General features: G+C 45.0%; 1 protein-coding gene across 2 annotated transcripts in view; it reads right to left on the bottom strand.

Annotated features, from left to right (window-relative positions):
* Window positions 1-5,586: 5,586 nt before the first annotated feature.
* xrra1 (X-ray radiation resistance associated 1) overlaps window positions 5,587-20,411 on the bottom strand; it is a 102,728-nt gene continuing 87,903 nt past the window's right edge. For both annotated transcript variants that reach the window (XM_072576728.1, XM_072576729.1), the window contains 3 exons: window positions 20,228-20,343; window positions 15,546-15,651; window positions 5,587-5,932 (listed from right to left, as the gene is read on the bottom strand). In XM_072576728.1, the coding sequence (XP_072432829.1) occupies window positions 5,709-5,932; window positions 15,546-15,651; window positions 20,228-20,343 (446 nt within the window). In that variant the 3' untranslated portion in view covers window positions 5,587-5,708. The remainder of the gene's footprint in view (window positions 5,933-15,545; window positions 15,652-20,227; window positions 20,344-20,411) is intronic.

Here is a 20,411-nt window from a genome sequence, read left to right on the forward strand (position 1 = left end):
CTCCAACCTAGTTTACTGTATCTGGTGTTCCTGATGTGGTTTTTTTCCTACATTGGTGAGACTAAACATAAACTAAGGCCACATTTTGCCGAGCATCTTAGTCGGGCCTGTAAGGATGCTAGCCTCCCAGTCACCACACGTTTCAATTCCTTCTCCCAATCCCTCTCCAACATGACCATCCTCGATCTCTTCCATTGTCACAGTGAATCAGACCACAAATTGGAGGAACTACACCTCATCTTCTGCCTGGAGGACTCAACATTGAGTTCTTCAATTTTAAATAATCTCCCTCCCCAACCTCTGACTTATTTTCCAGCCCCTTCCCTTCTGTTCCTCTGACCAACCCTTCCTTCCAGCTACCAATTGGATTCATTCCTCTCATTGACCAGCCAGGCCATAGCCACTACCTATGCTCACCTATCATTCATTACCTCACCACTCCATCCCTCTCCCCACCCCCACCTCCCCCTTTATCTGCAGCTCCTCCTACCCATACCCCCAGTCCTGAAGAAGGGTAAGTCCTGAAATGTTGACTTCTCCACCTTCTGATGCCTGGCTTGCAGCTTCTTCCAGCCTCCTTCCTGTCTACTTTCAGCTCCCCAGTGTAGAGGTGACCACATTGTGAGCAGTGAATACAGTAAACTAGATTGAGTGAAGTACAGGTAAATCGCTGGTTCAATTGGAAGGTGTATCTGGGGTCTTGGATACTGAGGAGGGAGGATGTAAGTGGGCAGTTGCAAGGGAAGATTTTGTGGGAGTATGAGAAAATGTTGGGAATGGAGGAGTATACCAAAGAGTCCCAGAGGGAATAGTTCCTGTGAAGTGTTGACAAAGGAGGGGAAGGGGATATGTGTTTAGTGGTAGCATTCTGTTTGAAATGATGGATGGCAGCAAACAATCCTTTGGATGTGAAGGCTGGGGGCTGATAAGTGAGGACCTGAGTATTGCTCCTATGGAAAGGAAGGGGAGAGGACAGAAGTACGGGAGATGGGTCAAACATGGCTAAGGCTCCTGTCAACCACTGTAGTAGGGAATCCTCAACTGAGGGGAAGAAATGTGGACAGTTTGCAGGCAGTCATGAAAGGTGCATCAGAACAGATGTGACGGAGACAGAGAAGCTGGAATGGGGCGGAGTCTTTACAGGAAACAGGCCATGAGGATGTCTCAAGGTAACCGTGGGAGTCAGTGGGTTCGTAATGGATACTGATGGCCAGCCTATCCTGAGAAATGGAAACAGATGTCGTGGAAGGGAAGGCAGAGTCAGAGATGGACCAGGTAAAAGTGAGGGCAGGGTGGAAACTGGAAGCGAAATTGATGATAAATTCTCAAGTTCAGAACAAGAGAGGGAAGCAGTAGCAATGACGTCATCAATATACCAGTGAAAAGAGCTGTAGGTGGGGGCTGGAGTAGGACTGGAACAAAATGTTCCACATAACCCACAAAAACACAGCTGTAACTGAGACTAATGTGGGCACCAATGGCCACCCTTTGACCTGAAGAAAGTGAGAGAAGTTGTTCAGAGTGAGGATGAGCTCCGCCAGGTGGAGGTGGATGCTATCGGTTCACGCCTTTTTTTACAGGAAGAAATGGAGAGTCCTGAGACCATTCTAATAGAGGATGGATGTGTAAAGGATTGCCTGATTCCAAGTTTTTTTTACCCACCCAACACCCAGTTCTGTTATGACACAGGTGGCTTTTAGCACAGTAACCCACTCCCATGTAGCCCTAGGCCCATTTTACATCATGGGCTGCATTCAGCACAGCTAACATTAATTTTCTCACTCTTCCCTCTTAGCATCAATTATTTAGTCTTCTTTCTGTCCTGGCCTGCTCTTCATAATCTTGTTTACCTAATCCTTTCATATCTCTGTCTCTGGACTCCATCTATCTGCTAATCTCTTCCCTCCTCACCCTCCAGTAATTTCTGTTTTTGTTTCAGATCTTCAGATTCCTCATTTCTTTGTTTTCATACAGACCAGTCAGCCTCACATCAGTAACAGGGAAAATGGATGCATCAGTTATAAAATATTTCATAGCAGAGCACCTTAAGATTATAAGATTTAGGATCAGAATTAGGCCTGTTTCTCAACCCCATTCTCCTGCCTTCTACCTGTAACCCTTGACCCCTTTATCTATCAAGAACCTATCTATCTGTCTTAAATACATTCAATAACTTGGCCTCTACAGCCCCCTGCAGTAATGAGTCCTACAAAGTGACTACCCTGTGGCTGAAGAAATTCTTCCTTATCTCAGTTCTAAAGTATTGCCCTTTCACATTGAAACTGTGCCCTTGGGTCCCAGTCTCTCCTACTAGTGGAAGCACTTCTCCACATCTGTTATATACAGGCCTATCAGCATTCAGTAAGTTTCAAACAGGTTGCCTCCACCACCAAACCCATTGTCCTTCTAAACTCTGTTGAATACAGACCCAGAGTTCTCAACAGCTTCTCATATGACTTGCCCCTCATTTATAAGAAGGGAACCTTCTAACGAACCTCCTCTGGATGCCCACTGAGATCTTCGCATCCTTCCTTTGGTATGGGACCCAAAACTGCTCACAATATTCCAAATGCATTCTGACCAGAGCCTCATACAGCCTTGGCTGTACACCCCTGCTGTTGTGTTCTAGCCCTCTTGAAATGAATGCTAAGATTGCATTTGCCTTCCTTACTGCCACCTGAACCTGCATGTTAAATTTTAAGAGAATCCTGAATTGGAACCCCCAAGTCCTTTGTACTTCAGATTTCTGAAGCCTCCCTCATATAGAAAATAGTCTACACCTTTTCTTCCTACCTCACACTTACCCACATTGTTTTCCATCTGCCACTTGTTTGCCCACTGTCCGAGTCCTTCTGCAACCTCCTTACTTCCTCAAAACTAACTGTCCCTCCAGCTATCTTTGTATCATCTGCAAACTTAGCAATAATGCCCTTAATTTATTTGTCTAGATCATTAATGTATAATGTGAATAGTTGTGGTCCAAAAACAGATCCTTGTGGAACTCCATTAGTTACCAGCTATCATCCTGAAAAAAAAGCTTTTATCCCCACTCTTGGCCTTCTATCAATCAGCCAATCTTCTATCCATGCCAGTTCCTTGCCCATAATACTATGGGCTCATCTTAATTAGCAGTTTCCTGCGTAGCATCTCATTGAAGCCCTTCTGGAAATCCAAATAGATCATGTCCACTAGCTCTCCTTTGTCTAACTTGCTTATTACCTCCTCAAAGAACTCAAATAGATTTGTCAAGTATAACCTCCTATTAATGAAACCGTGCTAACTCAGCCCTATTTTACTATCCAACCTGGAAAACAGGCAGGAACAGAGATTTACAAAGGGATGTCATACTTGACAAATTTACTGGAACTCTTCAAGGAAGTAACTCATAGATTTGATCAGTGGGAGCCAGGGTTTATTTGGACTTTCAAAAGGCTTTTGCCAGAGTACCACAGAAGAGATTAGTGTGAAAATCTAGGGAGTAGTGTTTTGAGGTGGACAGAAAAGTGTCAGATAGTAAACATAGGAGTAGGAATAAATGGATCTTTTTTCAAAATGACAGGAATTGACTACTGGGGTAGTGCAGGCATCAGTGCTAGGACACCAGCTATTCACAAACACGTTAATAATTTTGATAGAACTAAATGTGATAGCTCCAAATTTGCTAATGACACTGCAGGGTGGGAAGGTGAGCTCGGAGGAGGATGCAAATAAATTTGGATGTGAGTGGCCAAGTGTTTGGCAGATGCAGTATAATGTGGATAAATGTGAGGTTATTCCATTTGGGAACAAAAACAGGAAGACCTTATTACCTGAATGGCTATAAATTAAGAAGGGAATGTTCAATGAGACCTGGACGTCCTGGTGGACCAATTAGTGGGAGTAAGTATGCAGGTGCAGCAGGCAGTGAAGAAGGCAAATGGTATGTTGGGCTTCATTGCTTGAGGATTTGAGTACAGGAACAGGGATGTCTTGGTGCAGTTATATTAGGCCTTGGTAAGACCACTAGGCAAAAGTGGGTACAGCAGATGCTGGAGATCAAAGTAGTGCTGGAAAAGCACAGCAGGTCAGGTAGCATCCAAGGAGCAAGAAAATCGACATTTCGGGCAAAAGCCCTTCCTCAGGAATGAAGGCAGGGAGCCTCTGGGATGGAGAGATAAATGGGAAGAGGGTGGGGCTGGGGAGAAGGTAGTCAAGAGTACAGTAGGTGGGTGGAGGTGGGGGACGAAGGTGGTAGGTCAGAGAGGAGGGTGGAGCGGATTGGTGGGAAGGAAGAGTGGCAGGTAGGGTAGGTCATGAGGATGGTGCTGAGCTGGAAGATTGGAACTGAGGTAAGGTGGGGGGGGGAGGGGAAATGAGGAAACTGCTGATGCACTTCAACCCCAGGGCATCAATGTGGCTTTCATCAGTTTCCTCATTTCCCCTCCCCCCCCACTTTACCATAGTTCCAATCCTCCAGCTCAGCACCATTCTCATGGCCTGTCCTACCTGCCAATCTTCCTTCCCACCGATCCACTCCATTCTCCTCTCTGACCTATCACCTTCATTCCCACCTCCACCCACCTATTGTATTCTTGGCTGCCTTCTCCCCAGCACCACCCCCCTCCCATTTATCTCTCCACCCTGGAGGCTCCCTGCCTTCAGTCCTGATGAAGGACTTTTGCCCAAAATGTCAATATTCCTGCCCCTTGGTAAGACCACACCTGGAGTACTGTGTGCAGTTTATCTGAGGAAGGATGTTCTGGCTACAGGAGTGCAGTGTAGGTTTATCAGATTAATTGCTGGGACGGCAGGACTGATGTATGAGGAGAGGTTGATTCGGTGAGGATTATATTTGCTGGAGTTCAGAAGAATGAGGTAGGCATCTCAATCAAACCTGTAAATTCTAGCAGGACAAGGAGTGGTAGTTGAAGGAAAGATGTTCTCCACGACAGGCAAATCTAGAACTCGGGTCACAGTGGAAGGATACGGGGTAGACCATTTAGCATTGAGAAAATGTCTTCACCCAGAGTGTGGTGAGCCTGTGGGAATTTGCTACCACAGAAAACAGCTGAGTTCCAAAACACTTAGCATTTCAAGAAGGAATTAGATATAGCACCTGGGGCTAAGGATATCAAGGAATATGGGGGGGCGGGGAAACGGTGGGAACAGGCTGGAGGGTTGAGTTGCGTTATCAGCCATGCTCATAATAAATTGGAGTAGGCTTTAAGGGCTGAATGGCCTGCTGTTGCTTCTATTTTCTATGAAACATTCTTAATGTAACGAAGTTAAATAGAATTTGCAGCTCTGAAATAATGAAGCAGCATCAAGGAGCTCTGAAATGAAAGCAAATAAAGTTAGAGCTGAAAAATGTGTTGCTGGAAAAGTGCAGCATCCAAGGAGTAGGAGAATCGACATTTCGGGCATAAGCCCTTCTTCAGGTTAGAGTAACACTATTCAATTTTAATTTTTAAATTTAAATTTGAGCAGTTTTGGTTTCCTGTTTCCTTGTAATAGTTGGTGATCCTCCAGAATCACAGATGAAATTCTTTGCGCACTGAAGAAACACTTTAAAGACAGATGATACTTGTGTTTAAATTAGTTGTACTTTTTATTAAAAATTGTTAGTTACAAAGAAAATTAATACACAATGTGGAGGTTGAGGGCATGCCCTTTCAGCAGAGTGATGAATAATTTAGGTCATGCGACAAACATACAGAAATTGGCTGCTGTTACTCTGTGTTGCTGTTTGGTTCCAACTGACCATCTGAAGGCTTGACACTAATGTCAGACTGTTCCTCATTGCTGTCGGGTTTCACACACTCGGCTTGTAGCTCGCTGAAGTTAGCGGCCAGTTGCTTTCGAGCTTCCTTGTATTTCAGCTGCAGCTCTCTCAGTAAATGCACAGCCTCTTCGTAGTCATGCTTGCTGATACCTTTTCCCCTTAATACATGGGCTAGGTGGAATCAGAAAGTCAGTCACAACAGTGTTCAGCGTTAGTAGCTCTAGGCACATAGGTTCAAATCCCACCTGGGCAGCTGGCGCAATTCAATTAATATCATCTGACAGTGAAAGCTAGTCTCTGAGATGGTTACCATGAAACTGCCATTGATAGTCCTCAAAGCTAACTGGTTCACCAATGCTCTTTGTGGCAGGAAAACCACCATTCTTGCCCAATCTGGCCTATATGTGACTCCATGGGCAACAAATGATGGTGTAATCACTGACACCTATATGCCATTTTGGAATATTGGGCACCACCCTTTAAAAAGGAGTCAAATCTAGGAGAAGTTGTAGAGGAGATTTCCCACAATGGGACCAGGGATTTCCGTTATATGGAGAGACTCAAAATGAGGTTGTTCTCCTTAGTGTAGGGTAGATTAAGGAACAATCTTATGGAGATGTTCAGAATCAGAAGGATAGATACAGTAAATAAGGGTAAACTGTTTCAAAAGACGGGGTTGGAAACCAGAGGGACACAGACTGAAGATGATTAGCAAAACAATGCTGTGTCTGAGAGAAACCTCTTTCGGCAGTGACTCTGACTGATCTACACGCACTACCTGAAAGGGAGGTAGGGGTTTACAGCATGCAAAACAAGGCCTTTCAGCCCATCATATCCACACTGTTGTTTAAGCTTCTATCTATTCTAATCCAATTTTCCAGCACTTGGCCCATAGGCAGTGCACTTTAAGTGTTTATCTAAATTCTTCTTATGATGGGGGTTTCTGCCTTTTAGCAGCGAGTTCCAAGTTCCAACCATCCTCTGGGTGAAAATCACCTCCTTAAATCTCGGTTGTTCCTGTTGTTCTTTACCTTAAATCTATACCTTCTCGATGTTGATCCATTGAAGGGAAAAGCTTCTTCTTACTCACCTTGTCTATTGTATGTATAATTCTATACATCTCAGGAAAACAGCCCCAACCTGTCTATTCTCTCCATTGCTAAACACTCCATCCCAGGCAATATTCTGATGAATCCCTTCTGCACTGTCTCTAGTGCAGTCACATCCTTCCACAGTTCTCCAGTTGTGGCCTAACTAATGTTATGGACAGCTCTATCATAACGGAAAATGTGTTGCTGGAAAAGCGCAGCAGGTCAGGCAGCATCCAAGGAGCAGGAGAATCGACGTTTCGGGCATGAGCCCTTCTTCAGGAATGAGGAAAGTGTGTCCAGCAGGCCAAGATAAAAGGTAGGGAGGAGGGACTTGGGGGAGGGGCGTTGGAAATGTGATAGGTGGAAGGAGGTTAAGGTGAGGGTGATAGGCCGGAGTGGGGGTGGGGGCGGAGAGGTCAGGAAGAAGATTGCAGGTTAGGAAGGCGGTGCTGAGTTTGAGGGATTTGACTGAGACAAGGTGGGGGGGAGGGGAAATGAGGAAACTGGAGAAATCGGAGTTCATCCCTTGTGGTTGGAGGGTTCCTAGGCGGAAGATGAGGTGCTCTTCCTCCAACCGTCGTGTTGCTATGGTCTGGTGATGGAGGAGTCCAAGGATCTGCATGTCCTTGGCGGAGTGGGAGGGGGAGTTGAAGTGTTGAGCCACGGGGTGGTTGGGTTGGTTGGTGTGGGTGTCCCAGAGGTGTTCTCTGAAATGTTCCGCAAGTAGGCGGCCTGTCTCCCCAATATAGAGGAGGCCACATTGGGTGCAGTGGATGCAGTAAATGATGTGTGTGGAGGTGCAGGTTTCATAACCTCTAAGTAAAAAAAACAAAAGAACTGCAGATGCTGGAAATCAGAAACAAAAACAGAAATGCCTGGAAAATCTCAGCAGGTCTAGCAGCATCTGCAGAGAAAGATCAGAGTTAAGGTTTAGGGTCCAGTGACCCTTCCTAGCTACCATTCATTCTGAAGAAGGGTCGGGGGACTGAAACGTTAACTCTGATCTTTCTGTGCAGATGCTGCCAGACCTGCTGAGATTTTCCAGTCATTTCCGTTTTTGTTTCTATCACACCTTTGCTCCTGTATTCATTCATTGCCTCAGTTAGTAAAAGCAAGTACACCATATGCCTTCTTCACTCCTTATCCATCTATCCTGTAGCCAAAGATCTGTGGACAAGCACACCAAGGTCTTGTTGAATCTCTGTGCTTCCCAGAGTCCTACCATTTATCGTGTACTCTCCTTGCCTTGTTAGTTCTCCCAAAATGCACCATCCCATGCTTCCCGTGATTAAATTCCATTTGCTACTGTTCAGCCAATCTTGACTAGCCTGTCTATATTGCCCTGTAGTCTTTGAAAGTTGCTACTCGGGTGGATAGAGCTTGTAAGAAGGCCTATGGTGTATTAGCGTTCATTAGCAGAGGGATTGAATTCAAGAGTCATGAGGTGATGTTGCAGGCCACATTTGGAGTAGTGTGTGCAGTTCTGGTTGCCTCACTTTAGGAAAGATGTGGAAGCTTTGGAGAGGGTGCAGGGGAGATTTACCAGGATGTTGCCTGGAATGGAGAATAGATGGTACGAGGAGAGGTTGAGAGTGCTGGGCCTTTTCTCATTGGAACGGCGAAGGATGAGGGGTGACTTGATAGAGGTTTATAAGATGATCAGGGGAATAGATAGAGTAGACAGTCAGAGACTTTTTCCCTGGGTACAACAGTGTTACAAGGGGACATAAATTTAAGGTGAAGGGTGGAAGGTATAGGGGGATGTCAGGTGTAGGTTCTTTACGCAGAGTGTGGTGGGGGCATGGAATGCACTGCCTGTGGGGTTGGCAGAGTCAGAATCATTGGTGACCTTTAAGCGGCAATTGGATAGGTACATGGATAGGTGCTTAAGCTAGGACAAATGTTCGGCACAACATCGTGGGCTGAAGGGCCTGTTCTGTGCTGTATTGTTCTATGTTCTATGTTCTAGTCTAAGGCTTTCCTCCTCAGTGTTTACCACACCAGAAATTTTCATGACATCTGTGACCTTGCTGTTCATTCTCCTACATCCATGTATGACCATTAATGTATATAACAAACAGCAGGAACCCAACACTGAATCTTGTGGTATGCCAGAGGACACAGGCTTCCAGTCACAAAAAAACGTTTTGTGTATCACATCTGCTCCTGCCACAAAGGCAATTTTGGATCCATTTTGCAAAATTAGCTTGATTCCCACGGACTCTTCGCTTCTTAACCAGTCTCCTATATGAGACTTTGTTAAAAGTCACAACAAAGTCCTGGTAGATGAGATCCACTGCACTACCCTCATTCACACAGCTGGAAACCTCCTCAGAAAATTGAGTTAAATTGTCAGACACGATCTCCCAATTACAAAGGCATGCTGACTATCCTTGATTGATCCTTGCCTCTCCGAGTGAAGAATTATTCTGTCCCTCAGAATCTTTCCAATAGTTTCCCTTCCATTGATTTTAGACTCACAGGTTTATACTTCCTTGGTATAACCTCTTGAATAATGATACTACATCAGCTGCCCTCTAGCATCTTTCCTGTGTTCAGAGAGGATTTGAAAATAGGGAGGGAAAGAACCCAACACATCAGCGCAAAAGACAAGGCTGAAGCTTTTGCAGCAATCTTCAACCAGAAGTGTCAAGTGGATGTCTCCTTGGCAGTTCTCCCATAACTGTTCAATTTTCAATAGCTCAATAGTTACAGTATACCCACATCTTCATTACACCTGTGATTCCCAGCATCACAAATACCAGTCTTCAGTCAATTTGATTCACACCATTTGACAACAAGAAATGGCTGGATGCACTGGATATGACAAAGGCAATGGGTGCTGAACATTCTGGCAATGGTATTGAAGACACGTTCTCCAGAACTTGCCAATCCCCTAGCCAAGTACAGTTGCAACATTGGGATCTGCCCAACAATGTGGAAATTTGTCCAGTTATGTTTTGTACATAAAAAGCAGGACAAATCCAACACAGCTAAATTACTGCACCACCAGTCTACTCTCGATCATCAGTGAAGTGATGGAAGATATCCATTAACAGGGCTATCAAGCAGCAGCTGCTCAACAATAGCCTGCTCAGTGACATCCAGTTTGGGTTCTGCCAGGGCCACTCAGCTCTTTACAACCTTGGTTCAAACATGGACAAAAGAGTTGAATTCCAGTGGGGAGGAGGGAGTGACAGCCCTTGACATCAAGGCTGCATTTGACTGAGTGTGGCATCAAGGAGTCCTGGCAGAACTGGAATCAATGGGAGTAATGGAGAAAATTCTCTGCTGGTCGGAGTCATACCTGGTACATTGGAAGATGCTCCTGATTGTTGGAGGTCAATCATCTAAACTCCAGGACATCTCTGCAGGAGTTCCTCAGGGTACTGTCCTAGGCCCAACCATCTTCAGCTGCTTCATCAAAGATTTTCTCCCAATAAAAGATCAGAAGTGGGGATGTTTGCTGTTGGTTGTATGATGTTTAGCACTATTCATGGCTCCCAGATACTGAAGCAGTGCATGCCCAAATGGAACAAGATTTGGATAATATCCAAGTTTGGGCTGACAAGTGGGAAGTAATATTTGCAATACGCAGGTGCTAGGCAATGACCATAGAGTCATAGAGATGTACAGCATGGAAACAGACCCTTCGGTCCAACCTGTCCATGCCGACCAGATATCCCAACCCAATCTAGTCCCACCTGCCAGCACCCGGCCCATATCCCTCCAAACCCTTCTTATTCGTATACCCATCCAAATGCCTCTTAAATGTTGCAATTGTACCAACCTCCACCACCTCCTCTAGCAGCTCATTCCATACATGTACCACTCTCTGCGTGAAAAAGTTGCCCCTTAGGTCTCTTCTTTATCTTTCCCCTCTCACCCTAAACCTTTGCCCTGGCACGGTGGCTCAGTGGTTAGCACTACTGCCTCACAGCACCAGGGTCCCAGGGTCGATTCCAGCCTCGGGTGAGTCTATGTGGAGTTTGCACATTCTCCCTGTGTCTGTGTGGGTTTCCTCCGGGTGCTCTGCTTTCCTCCCACAGTCCAAAGATGTCCAGGTTAGGTGAATTGGCCATGCTAAATTGCCCATAGTGATAGGTGTATTAGTCAGAGGGAAGTGGATCTGGGTGGGTTACTCTTCAGAAAGTCTTCGGACTGGTTGGGCCAAAGGGCCAATTTCCACACTGTAGGGAATCTAATCCAGTTCTGGACTCCCCACCTCAGGGAAAAGACTTTGTCTATTTACCCTATCCATGCCCAACATGATTTTAAAAACCTCTATAAGGTCACCCCTCAGCCTCCGATGCTCCAGGGAAAACAGCCCCAGCCTGTTCAGCCTCTCCCTGTAGCTCAAATCCTCCAACCCTGGCAACATCCTTGTAAATCTTTTCTGAACCCTTTCAAGTTTCACAACATCTTTCCGATAGGAAGGAGACCAGAATTGCATGCAATATTCTAACAGTGGCCTTCCCAATGTCCTATACAGCCGCAACATGACCTCCCAACCCCTGTACTCAAAACTCTGACCAATAAAGGAAAGCATACCAAACACCTTCTTCACTATCCTATCTACCTGCAACTCCACTTTCAAGGAGCTATGAACCTACACTCCAAGGTCTCTGTTCAGCAACACTCCTCAGGACCTTACCATTAAGTGTATAAGTCCTGCTAAGATTTGTTTTCCCAAAATGCAGCACCTCTCATTTATCTGAATTAAATTCCATCTGCCACTTCTCAGCCCATTGGCCCATCTGGTCAAGATCCTGTTGTAATAGGAGGTAACCCTCTTCACTGTCCACTACACCTCCAATTTTGGTGTCATCTGCAAACTTACTAACTGTACCTCTTAAGCTCGCATCCAAATCATTTAGGTAAATGATGAAAAGTAGTGGACCTCTCCAGTCTGAAAAACAACCCTCCACCACCACCACCCTCTGTATTCTACCTTTGAGCCAGTTCTGTACCTCCCTGTATTCCATGAGATATAACCTTGCTAACCAGTTTCCCATGGAGAACCTTGTCGAACGCCTTACTGAAGTCCATATAGATCACATCTACCACTCTGCCTTCATCAATCCTCTTTGTTACTTCCTCAAAAAACTCCATCAAGTTTGTGAGACATGATTTCCCACGCACAAAGCCATGTTGACTATCCCTAATCAGTCCTTGCCTTTCCAAATAAATGCACATCCTGTCCCTCAGGATTCCCTCCAACAACTTGCCCACCACCGAGTTCAGGCTCGCTGGTCTATAGTTCCCTGGCTTGTCCTTACCACCCTTCTTAAACAGTGGCACCACATTAGCCAACCTCCAGTCTTCTGGCACCTCACCTGTGACTATCGATGATACAAATATCTCAGCAAGAGGCCCAGCAATCACTTCTCTAGTTTCCCACAGATTTCTAGGGTACACGTGATCAGGTCCTGGGGATTTATCCACTTTTATGCATTTCAAGACATCCTGCATCTGTAAAGTGGACATTTTTCATGATGTCACCATCTATTTCCCTACATTCTGTACCTTACATCCCTGTCCTTCTCCACAGTAAATACAGTAGCAAAATACTCGTTTAGTATCTCCTCCGTTTTATGCGGCTCCACACAAAGGCCGCCTTGCTGATCTTTGAGCAGACCTGTTCTCTTCCTAGTTATCCTTTTATCCTTAATGTATTTGTAAAAACCCTTTGGATTCTCCTTAATTCTATTTGCCAAAGCTATCTCATGTCCCCTTTTTGCCCTCCTGATTTCCCTCTTAAGTATAGTCCGACTGCCTTTATACTCTTCTAAGGATTCACTCGATCTATCCTGTTTATATTGGACATATGCTTCCTTCTTTTTCTTAACCAAACCCTCAATTTCTTTAGTCATCCAGCATTCCCAATACCTACCAGCCTTCCCTTTCACCCTGACAGGAATATACTTTCTCTGGATTCTTGTTATCTCATTTCTGAAGGCTTCCCATTTTCCAGCCGTCCCTTTACCTGCGAACATTTGACCCCAATCAACTTTTGAAAGTTCTTGCCTAATACCGTCAAAATTGGCTTTTCTCCAATTTAGACCTTCAACTTTTAGATCTGATCTATCCTTTTCCATCTCTATTTTAAAACTAATAGAATTATGGTCGCTGGCCCCAAAGTGCTCCCCCACTGACACCTCAGTCACCTGCCCTGCCTTATTTCCCAAGAGTAGGTCAAGTTTTGCACCTTCTCTAGTACGTACATCCACATACTGAATCAGAAAATGTTCTTGTACACACTTAACAAATTCCTTCCATCTAAACCCTTAACACTATGGCAGTCCCAGTCGATGTTTGGAAAGTTAAAATCCCCTCCCATAACCATCCTAATATTACAGATCTCCAACAGAAAATAATTTAACCATTGTCCCCTGACATTCAATGGTGTTACTATCACTGAATCCTCTAATACAAGGTGTACCGTTGATCAGCAACTGAATACTAGTCATGTAAACACAGTGGCTACAAGAGCAGGTCAGAGGCTAGGAGCCCTGCAGTGAGTAACTCACCTGACTCCCCAAAACCTGTCCACCATCTACAAGGCACAATTCAGGAGTGTGATGGAATACTCCCCATTTGCCTGCAACTTGAAAAACACTCAAGAAGCTTGACAACATCCAGGACAAAGCAGCTGAGGCTGAAGTCACATGTAGACTAAAACAGGTAATGAAAGCAGATTTCCTAATTGAGATGAGTGAACCAGATGGATTTTATGACAATTTCATGCTCACCATCACAGAGACTAGCTTCAATTCCAAATTATTCAAATTGAATTCAAATTCCACCAGCTACCATGGTTGGATTTATCACCTGGACATTAGCCTGGGTTTCAGGATTACTAATCCATCTCCCTTACAAGTGGATGGAACTTCTTTATATCACCTCACAGGTCTTTGCTGCTGCTGCTGCTGCTGCTGCTGGAGATAGGTGTTTCAGCCCAGATTGCCGGTTCCCATGGGACAATGGCCCATCATGCTCATCCTGTACCACCCACCCTCTCCAATGATAGCAAGGTGGAGTTTGGTGACAATAAAGGGGTGGGCGGGGGTGGTGAAATGATCATGAAAGGGAAAATAAATTCCAATAATCATTTTGGGGAGCATCACATGCCGTCTCATCCTGGAGTCCTGAAAGGGTTATATTGTTCCTCTCCACAGATGCTGCAAGACCCGCTGAGATTCTTCAGTATTTTCTGTCTTTATCACCGTCAGCACTGATTAACCCGTTTTAAGTTGTGTGGGTCGATGATCACTCATAGAAGATCCTCAAGTATCAGAATAACTAAGTTTATAAAAAATGTGGAAAAATCTTGAATTTTCAGACTGGTGTCGGGGAGCTTACATATATGACATTAAAATATTCATGCCAGCAGGGAATGCATAAGTTGCTGGAAATAGTCAGCCGGTCTTGCAGCAATTTTGGATAACAGAGTTGAAAACATCAACTGCAACCAGAGTCAAGAGTGTGGTGCTGGAAAAGTACAGCAGGTCAGGCAGCATCCAAGGAGCAGGGGAATCGATATTTCAGGCATAAGCCCTTCATCAGGAATGAGGCTGGTGAGCCAGGAGGCTGAGAGATAAATGGGAGAGAGATGGGGCTGAGGGAGGTAGTTAGCTGGGAATGTGATAGGTAGATGAAGTTGGCGGTGAAAGTGACAGATTGGAGAGGAGGGTGGAACAGATAGGTGGAAAGGAAGATGGACAGGTAGGACAGGTCAAGAGGGGCAGTGTTGAGTTAGAGGCCTGGGACTAGGATAAGGTCGGGGGAGGGGAAATGAGGAAACTGGTAAAATCCACATTGATCCCGTGGTGGCAAGAAGTGCAAAACCTGCGCCCAAACCACCGCCCCACCCCCCCACCTCCATCCAAGGCCCCAAAGGAGCCTTCCACATCTGACAGAAATTTACCTGTAATTCCACACGTCATCTACTGTATCTGTTGCACCCGATGTGGTCTCCTCTACATCAGGGAGACAGGACGCCAACTTGCGGATTGTTTCAGAGAACATCTCTGGGACACCTGTACCCACCAACCCCACCGCCCCGTGGCTGTACACTTCAACTCCCCCTCCCACTCCGCCAAGGACATGCAGGTCCTGGGCCTCCTCCATTGCCAAACCCTAACCACTCATGCCTGGAGGAAGAACGCCTCATCTTCATTTGGACCTCATTTGGACCCTGAAAGCACACGGGATCAATGTGGATTTCACCAGTTTCCTCATTTCCCCTCCCCCCACCTTATCCCAGTCCCAAGCCTCCAACTCGGCACTATCCTCTTGAACTGTCCATCTTTCGTTCCACCTATCCACTCCACCCTCCTCTCCAACCTATCATTTTCACCCCCACCTTCATCTACCTGTCACATTCCCAGCTACCTCCCCCCAGTACCCCCTCCCGTTTACTTCCCAGCCCCTCTGGCCCACAAGCCTCATCCCTGATGAAGGACCTATGCCCGAAATGTTGATTCTCCTGCTCCTTGGATGCTGCCTGACCTGCTGTACTTTTCCAGCACCACATTCTCAACTCCGATCTCCAGTCCTCACTTTCTCCAAACCAACTGCAACCATTCAAGGGTCAGTGTGACATTCCAATGTGGGACAGAATAGATTGGATGGGCTGAATGGAGATCTTTTCAAGTCATGTGATGATTGAAATTGAATTGATAATTAAGTACCTAATGGAATAATGTTCATTGTTCTCTGCTCCTTCATCCTTTTCAGAATCTCTTCTATTTTATCAGCTCTGCTCTTGTGAGATGCGAATTCTGCTAATTTCCTTGGCTGCACAAGAGAAAATTGAATAAGTACATTTGGAAAAATCATTATTGAATTAAACAGAGTCAGCACGGCTTCACAAAAGCAAAACTGTGTCTGACTGATATATTCAAGGTTTTTGAATAAATAGAGTCACAGAGTCATAGAGATGTACAGCATGGAAACAGACCCTTCGGTCCAACCCATCCATGCCGACCAGATACCCAACCCAAACTAGTCCCACCTGCCAGCACCCAGCCCATATCCCTCCAAATCCTTCCTATACATATCCCCATCCAAATGCCTCTTAAATGTTGCAATTGTACCAGCCTCCACAACTTCCTCTGGCAGCTCATTCCATACACGTACCACCCTCTGCATGAAAAAGTTGTCCCTTAGGTCTCTTTTATATCTTTCCTCTCTCACCCTAAACCTATGCCCTCTAGTTCTGGACTCCCCGACCCCAAGGAAAAGACTTTGTCTTCAAAGTTTGGTAGAAGATTTGTAGCTCGGGTGCTCGTTGTTGTGGTTCTGTTCGCTGAGCTGGGGATTTGTCTTGCATTTTGCCAGTTTGTGTGATGGTCTCCCTGGTAGTGATACTATGGGTCGGAGTGGGATGTCTGGTTTGTGCACTTTGGGTAGTCCATAGAATCGGGGGGTGTTGTTGCTTTCAGGTTTCATTCTTTGTAGGTCAGACCTGGTTATCTGTCTGTTTTTTTGTAGATTCCTCAGTGTGTTGTTTATCCTATTGGTGAGCTGTGGGGTGGGGTCAAACTCCCTCTTTTGGTTGGTGTTGGTATCTGCAAGTAGTTGTTGTGCTTTTTGCATGTACTCTGCTTTGTCCAGGATGACCGTCATTCTGCCTTTGTCTGCTGGTAGTATAATTATGTTCTTATCGTTTCTTAGTGATTTTAGTGCTTCCCTCTCAACAGGTACCTCAACACCAAGGAGAGGGAAGCACTAAAATCACTAAGAAACGATAAGAACATAATTATACTACCAGCAGACAAAGGCAGAATGACGGTCATCCTGGACAAAGCAGAGTACATGCAAAAAGCACAACAACTACTTGCAGATACCAACACCTACCAAAAGAGGGAGTTTGACCCCACCCCACAGCTCACCAATAGGATAAACAACACACTGAGGAATCTACAAAAAAACAGACAGATAACCAGGTCTGACCTACAAAGAATGAAAACTGAAAGCAACAACACCCCCAGATTCTATGGACTACCCAAAGTGCACAAACCAGACATCCCTCTCAGACCCATAGTATCACTACCAGGGACACCATCACACAAACTGGCAAAATGCAAGACAAATCCCCAGCTCGGCGAACAGAACCACAACAACACTTTGTCTATTTATCCTATCCATGCTCCTCATAATTTTGTAAACCTCTATAAAGGTCACCCCCCCAGCCTCCGACGCTCCAGGGAAAACAGCACCAGCCTATTCAGCCTCTCCCTATAGCTCAAATCCTCCAAACCTGGCAATATCCTTGTAAATCTTTTCTGAACCCTTTCAAGTTTCACAACATCCTTCCAATAGGAAGGAGACTAGAATTGCACGCAATATTCCAACAGTGGCCTAACCAATGTCCTGTACACCCGTAACATGACCTCTCAACTCCTGTACTCAATACTCTGACCAATAAAGGAAAGCATACCAAACGCCTTCTTCACTATCCTATCTACCTGTGACTCCACTTTCAAGGAGTTATGAACCTGCACTCCAAGGTCTCTTTGTTCAGCAACACTCCCTAGGACCTTACCATTAAGTGTATAAGTCCTGCTAAGATTTGCTTTCCCAAAATGCAGCACCTCACATTTATCTGAATTAAACTCCATCTGCCACGTCTCAGCCCATCTGGTCCAGATCCTGTTGTAATCTGAGGGAACCCTCATTGCTGTTCACTACACCTCCAATTTTGGTGTCATCTGCAAACTTACTAACTTGTACCTCTTATGCTTGCATCCAAATCATTTAGGTAAATGACAAAAATGACAAAAAATCTGAGTGTATTGTGGGGAACTAGTGGTTGTGAAGTACTTGGACTTCCAGAAAGCATTTTCAAGGTATCCCACAAAAAGGTAAGCAATAACAGCCCAGGGTGTTGGAGATAGTATATCGGCATGGATAGAGAATTGGCTTAAGGACAGGAAACAGTGAGTGGGGATAAGGGGTTCTTTTTCAGGTTGGTAACCAGCAGGGATCAGTACTAGGACTGCGACTGTTTACAATCTATATTAATAATTTGCAGGAAGGAAGCAAGTACAGAACAACCTTGATTATCTGAACGAGACGGGCAGGGAGTATTTTGTTTGTATAATTGATTGTTCGCATAACGGATAACGTTTTTACAGGACCTCAAGATCTTGTTTGGATAATCTGAAATTCGGATAACTGACATTCGGATAACTGAGGTCATTCTGCATACTGTTGCAAAATTTGCAGATGACACAAAAAATAGGTAGAAAGGCAAGTTGTGATGGGAATACAAAAATTCACAGAGATAATGATAGATTAAGTATGTGAGCAAAAAAACTGGTAAATAGAGTATAATGTGTGAAAATGTGAAGTTGTTCATTTTGGAAGGGAGAGTAGAAGAACAGAGTATTCTTTACCTGAAGAAAAACTGCAGGAAGCTGTAACATATCAGCCATGATCGAATGAGGGATTACAAAAACCAAATGGCCTAATTCTGCTCTTATAGCTTATGGTCTCAGTTCTATTACAAAGGGACTTCGGGATACTTGTGCTTGAACACAGAAAGCTAGCACACAGGTGCAGCAGTTAATCAGGGAGGCTAATGGAATATTGGCCCTTATTTCAAGGGGGTTGGAGTGTGAGAGGAGGCAAGTCTTACTGCAATTGTACAAGGTGCTGGTGAGACCACATTTGGAGTTTTGTGAGCAGTTTTGGTCCCCTTATTTAAGAAAATATCTTATTTCACTGGAGGCAGTGCAGAGAAGGTTCATGAGGATGAGTATGGAGGGACTGTCTTACAGGCAAAGGATAAACAGGTTGGGACTCACTGGAATTTAGAATGAGGGATGATCTCGTTGAAACATACAGGATTCTTAAGGAGCTTTACAGGGTCAAAGCTGAGAGGATGCTTCCCCTCATGGGAGGGTCTAGGACCAGAGGGCACAGTCTCGATATAAAGGGGCACCGGTTTCAGACTGAGATGGGGAGGAATTTCTTCTCTCAGAGGGTTGGGAGTCTTTGGAACTCCTTGTCACAGAGAGAGCTGTGGGGGCAGAGTCCTTGTGGATATTTAAGGCTGAGAGAGAATTTTGTTCAATCAGGGAGTCAAGGGTTAAAGGAAAAGGGCAGGATAGTCAGCATGAGGAACATCAGATCAGCCATGATGTTATTGAATGGTGGAGCAGGCTACTCCTCTTCTCTTGCATGAGGCCTTTTGTGATCATCGGTAAGAGAAGTGTTCCAAATGTGAGACCCCTTAATTTGTATGACACCACTTTCTCTAACTGACCAACTGGGTAAGTTAAAGGCCAACAAAGGTTTCCCATTCTGATGTCTTACTGAGGGAATGCTGCCTGGGCAGACAGCTTGGCTGTCTATTCCAGGAGATTGTGCAGAACCCAGGCTCCAATTCAACAAAACAAGACCGAAGACTGTGCTAGAGTTCTCCCTCAATCAACACCACAATCAGATTAAGCTCAGCTACTGGGATCTTTCAAAGTGAGAAAGGATTGGATACTCTGGAGGCAGGAAACATGTTTCCGCTGATGGGTGAGTGCCGAACCAGAGGACACAGCTTAAAAATACGGGGTAGACCATTTAGGACAGAGATGAGGAGAAACTTCTTCACCCAGAGAGTGGTGGCTGTGTGGAATGCTCTGCCCCAGAGGGCAGTGGAGGCCCAGTCTCTGGATTCATTTAAGAAAGAGTTGGATAGAGCTCTCAAGGATTGTGGAATCAAGGGTTATGGGGATAAGGCAGGAACAGGATACTGATTAAGGATGATCAGCCATGATCATATTGAATGGTGGTGCAGGCTCAAAGGGCAGAATGGCCTACTCCTGCACCTATTGTCTATTGTCTAAATGGCTGCTTTTCTGCGGTATTGGCAACACTGCACATGGCACTATGGTGTCAGTCTTTGCTCTCTCCATTGAATCATAAGATTCTTGACTCAGGTCTCGCTTTAAAGACCTAAGTTCCATAGTCTCCACTTCCAACAGTAGTGGGACTTTACTGAATGCTGCATTGTCAAAATTACTATCTTTTGAATGAAATTTTAAACCAAGGCCCCATCTGCCCTCTAAAGATGATATAAACATTGCTACAACACTCTTCAAAAAAATAAACAGCAGGGCAATTCTTCCTAGTGCCCTGGGACAAATACTTACCCTTCAACCAAAATCAGTAAAACAGATTCTCCTGCCATTTGCTGCTTGTGGGAACATGCTATGCACAAGTTGGTTGCCATGTTTCCGACATTAGGATAGTGACTAAATTCAAAAAGCACTTCATTAGGTATAAAGCACATTGGAACATCCTGAGATGGTGAAAGGTGCAGTGGTTATTCATTTTCTGATTCCTCAAGTGATGTGACAATAAAGTACTATACCATTCTTGCCCTGGGCACATAGGGCTCCCTTTGGAGGTTCACTCTGGCAAATGGGTCAGGGTACAGTTGTAGCTTCCGAAGTGAGCGTTCCAATTGTTGAACATTCTGCTGAATTCCTGGAGAGTCAAACGAGAACAAAAACAAACTGCTGAAGGTTCTGTAAGACTGAAACTCGAACCTACCG

This window comes from Chiloscyllium punctatum, chromosome 9 (assembly GCF_047496795.1).
Source record: "Chiloscyllium punctatum isolate Juve2018m chromosome 9, sChiPun1.3, whole genome shotgun sequence".
NCBI lineage: Eukaryota > Metazoa > Chordata > Chondrichthyes > Orectolobiformes > Hemiscylliidae > Chiloscyllium > Chiloscyllium punctatum.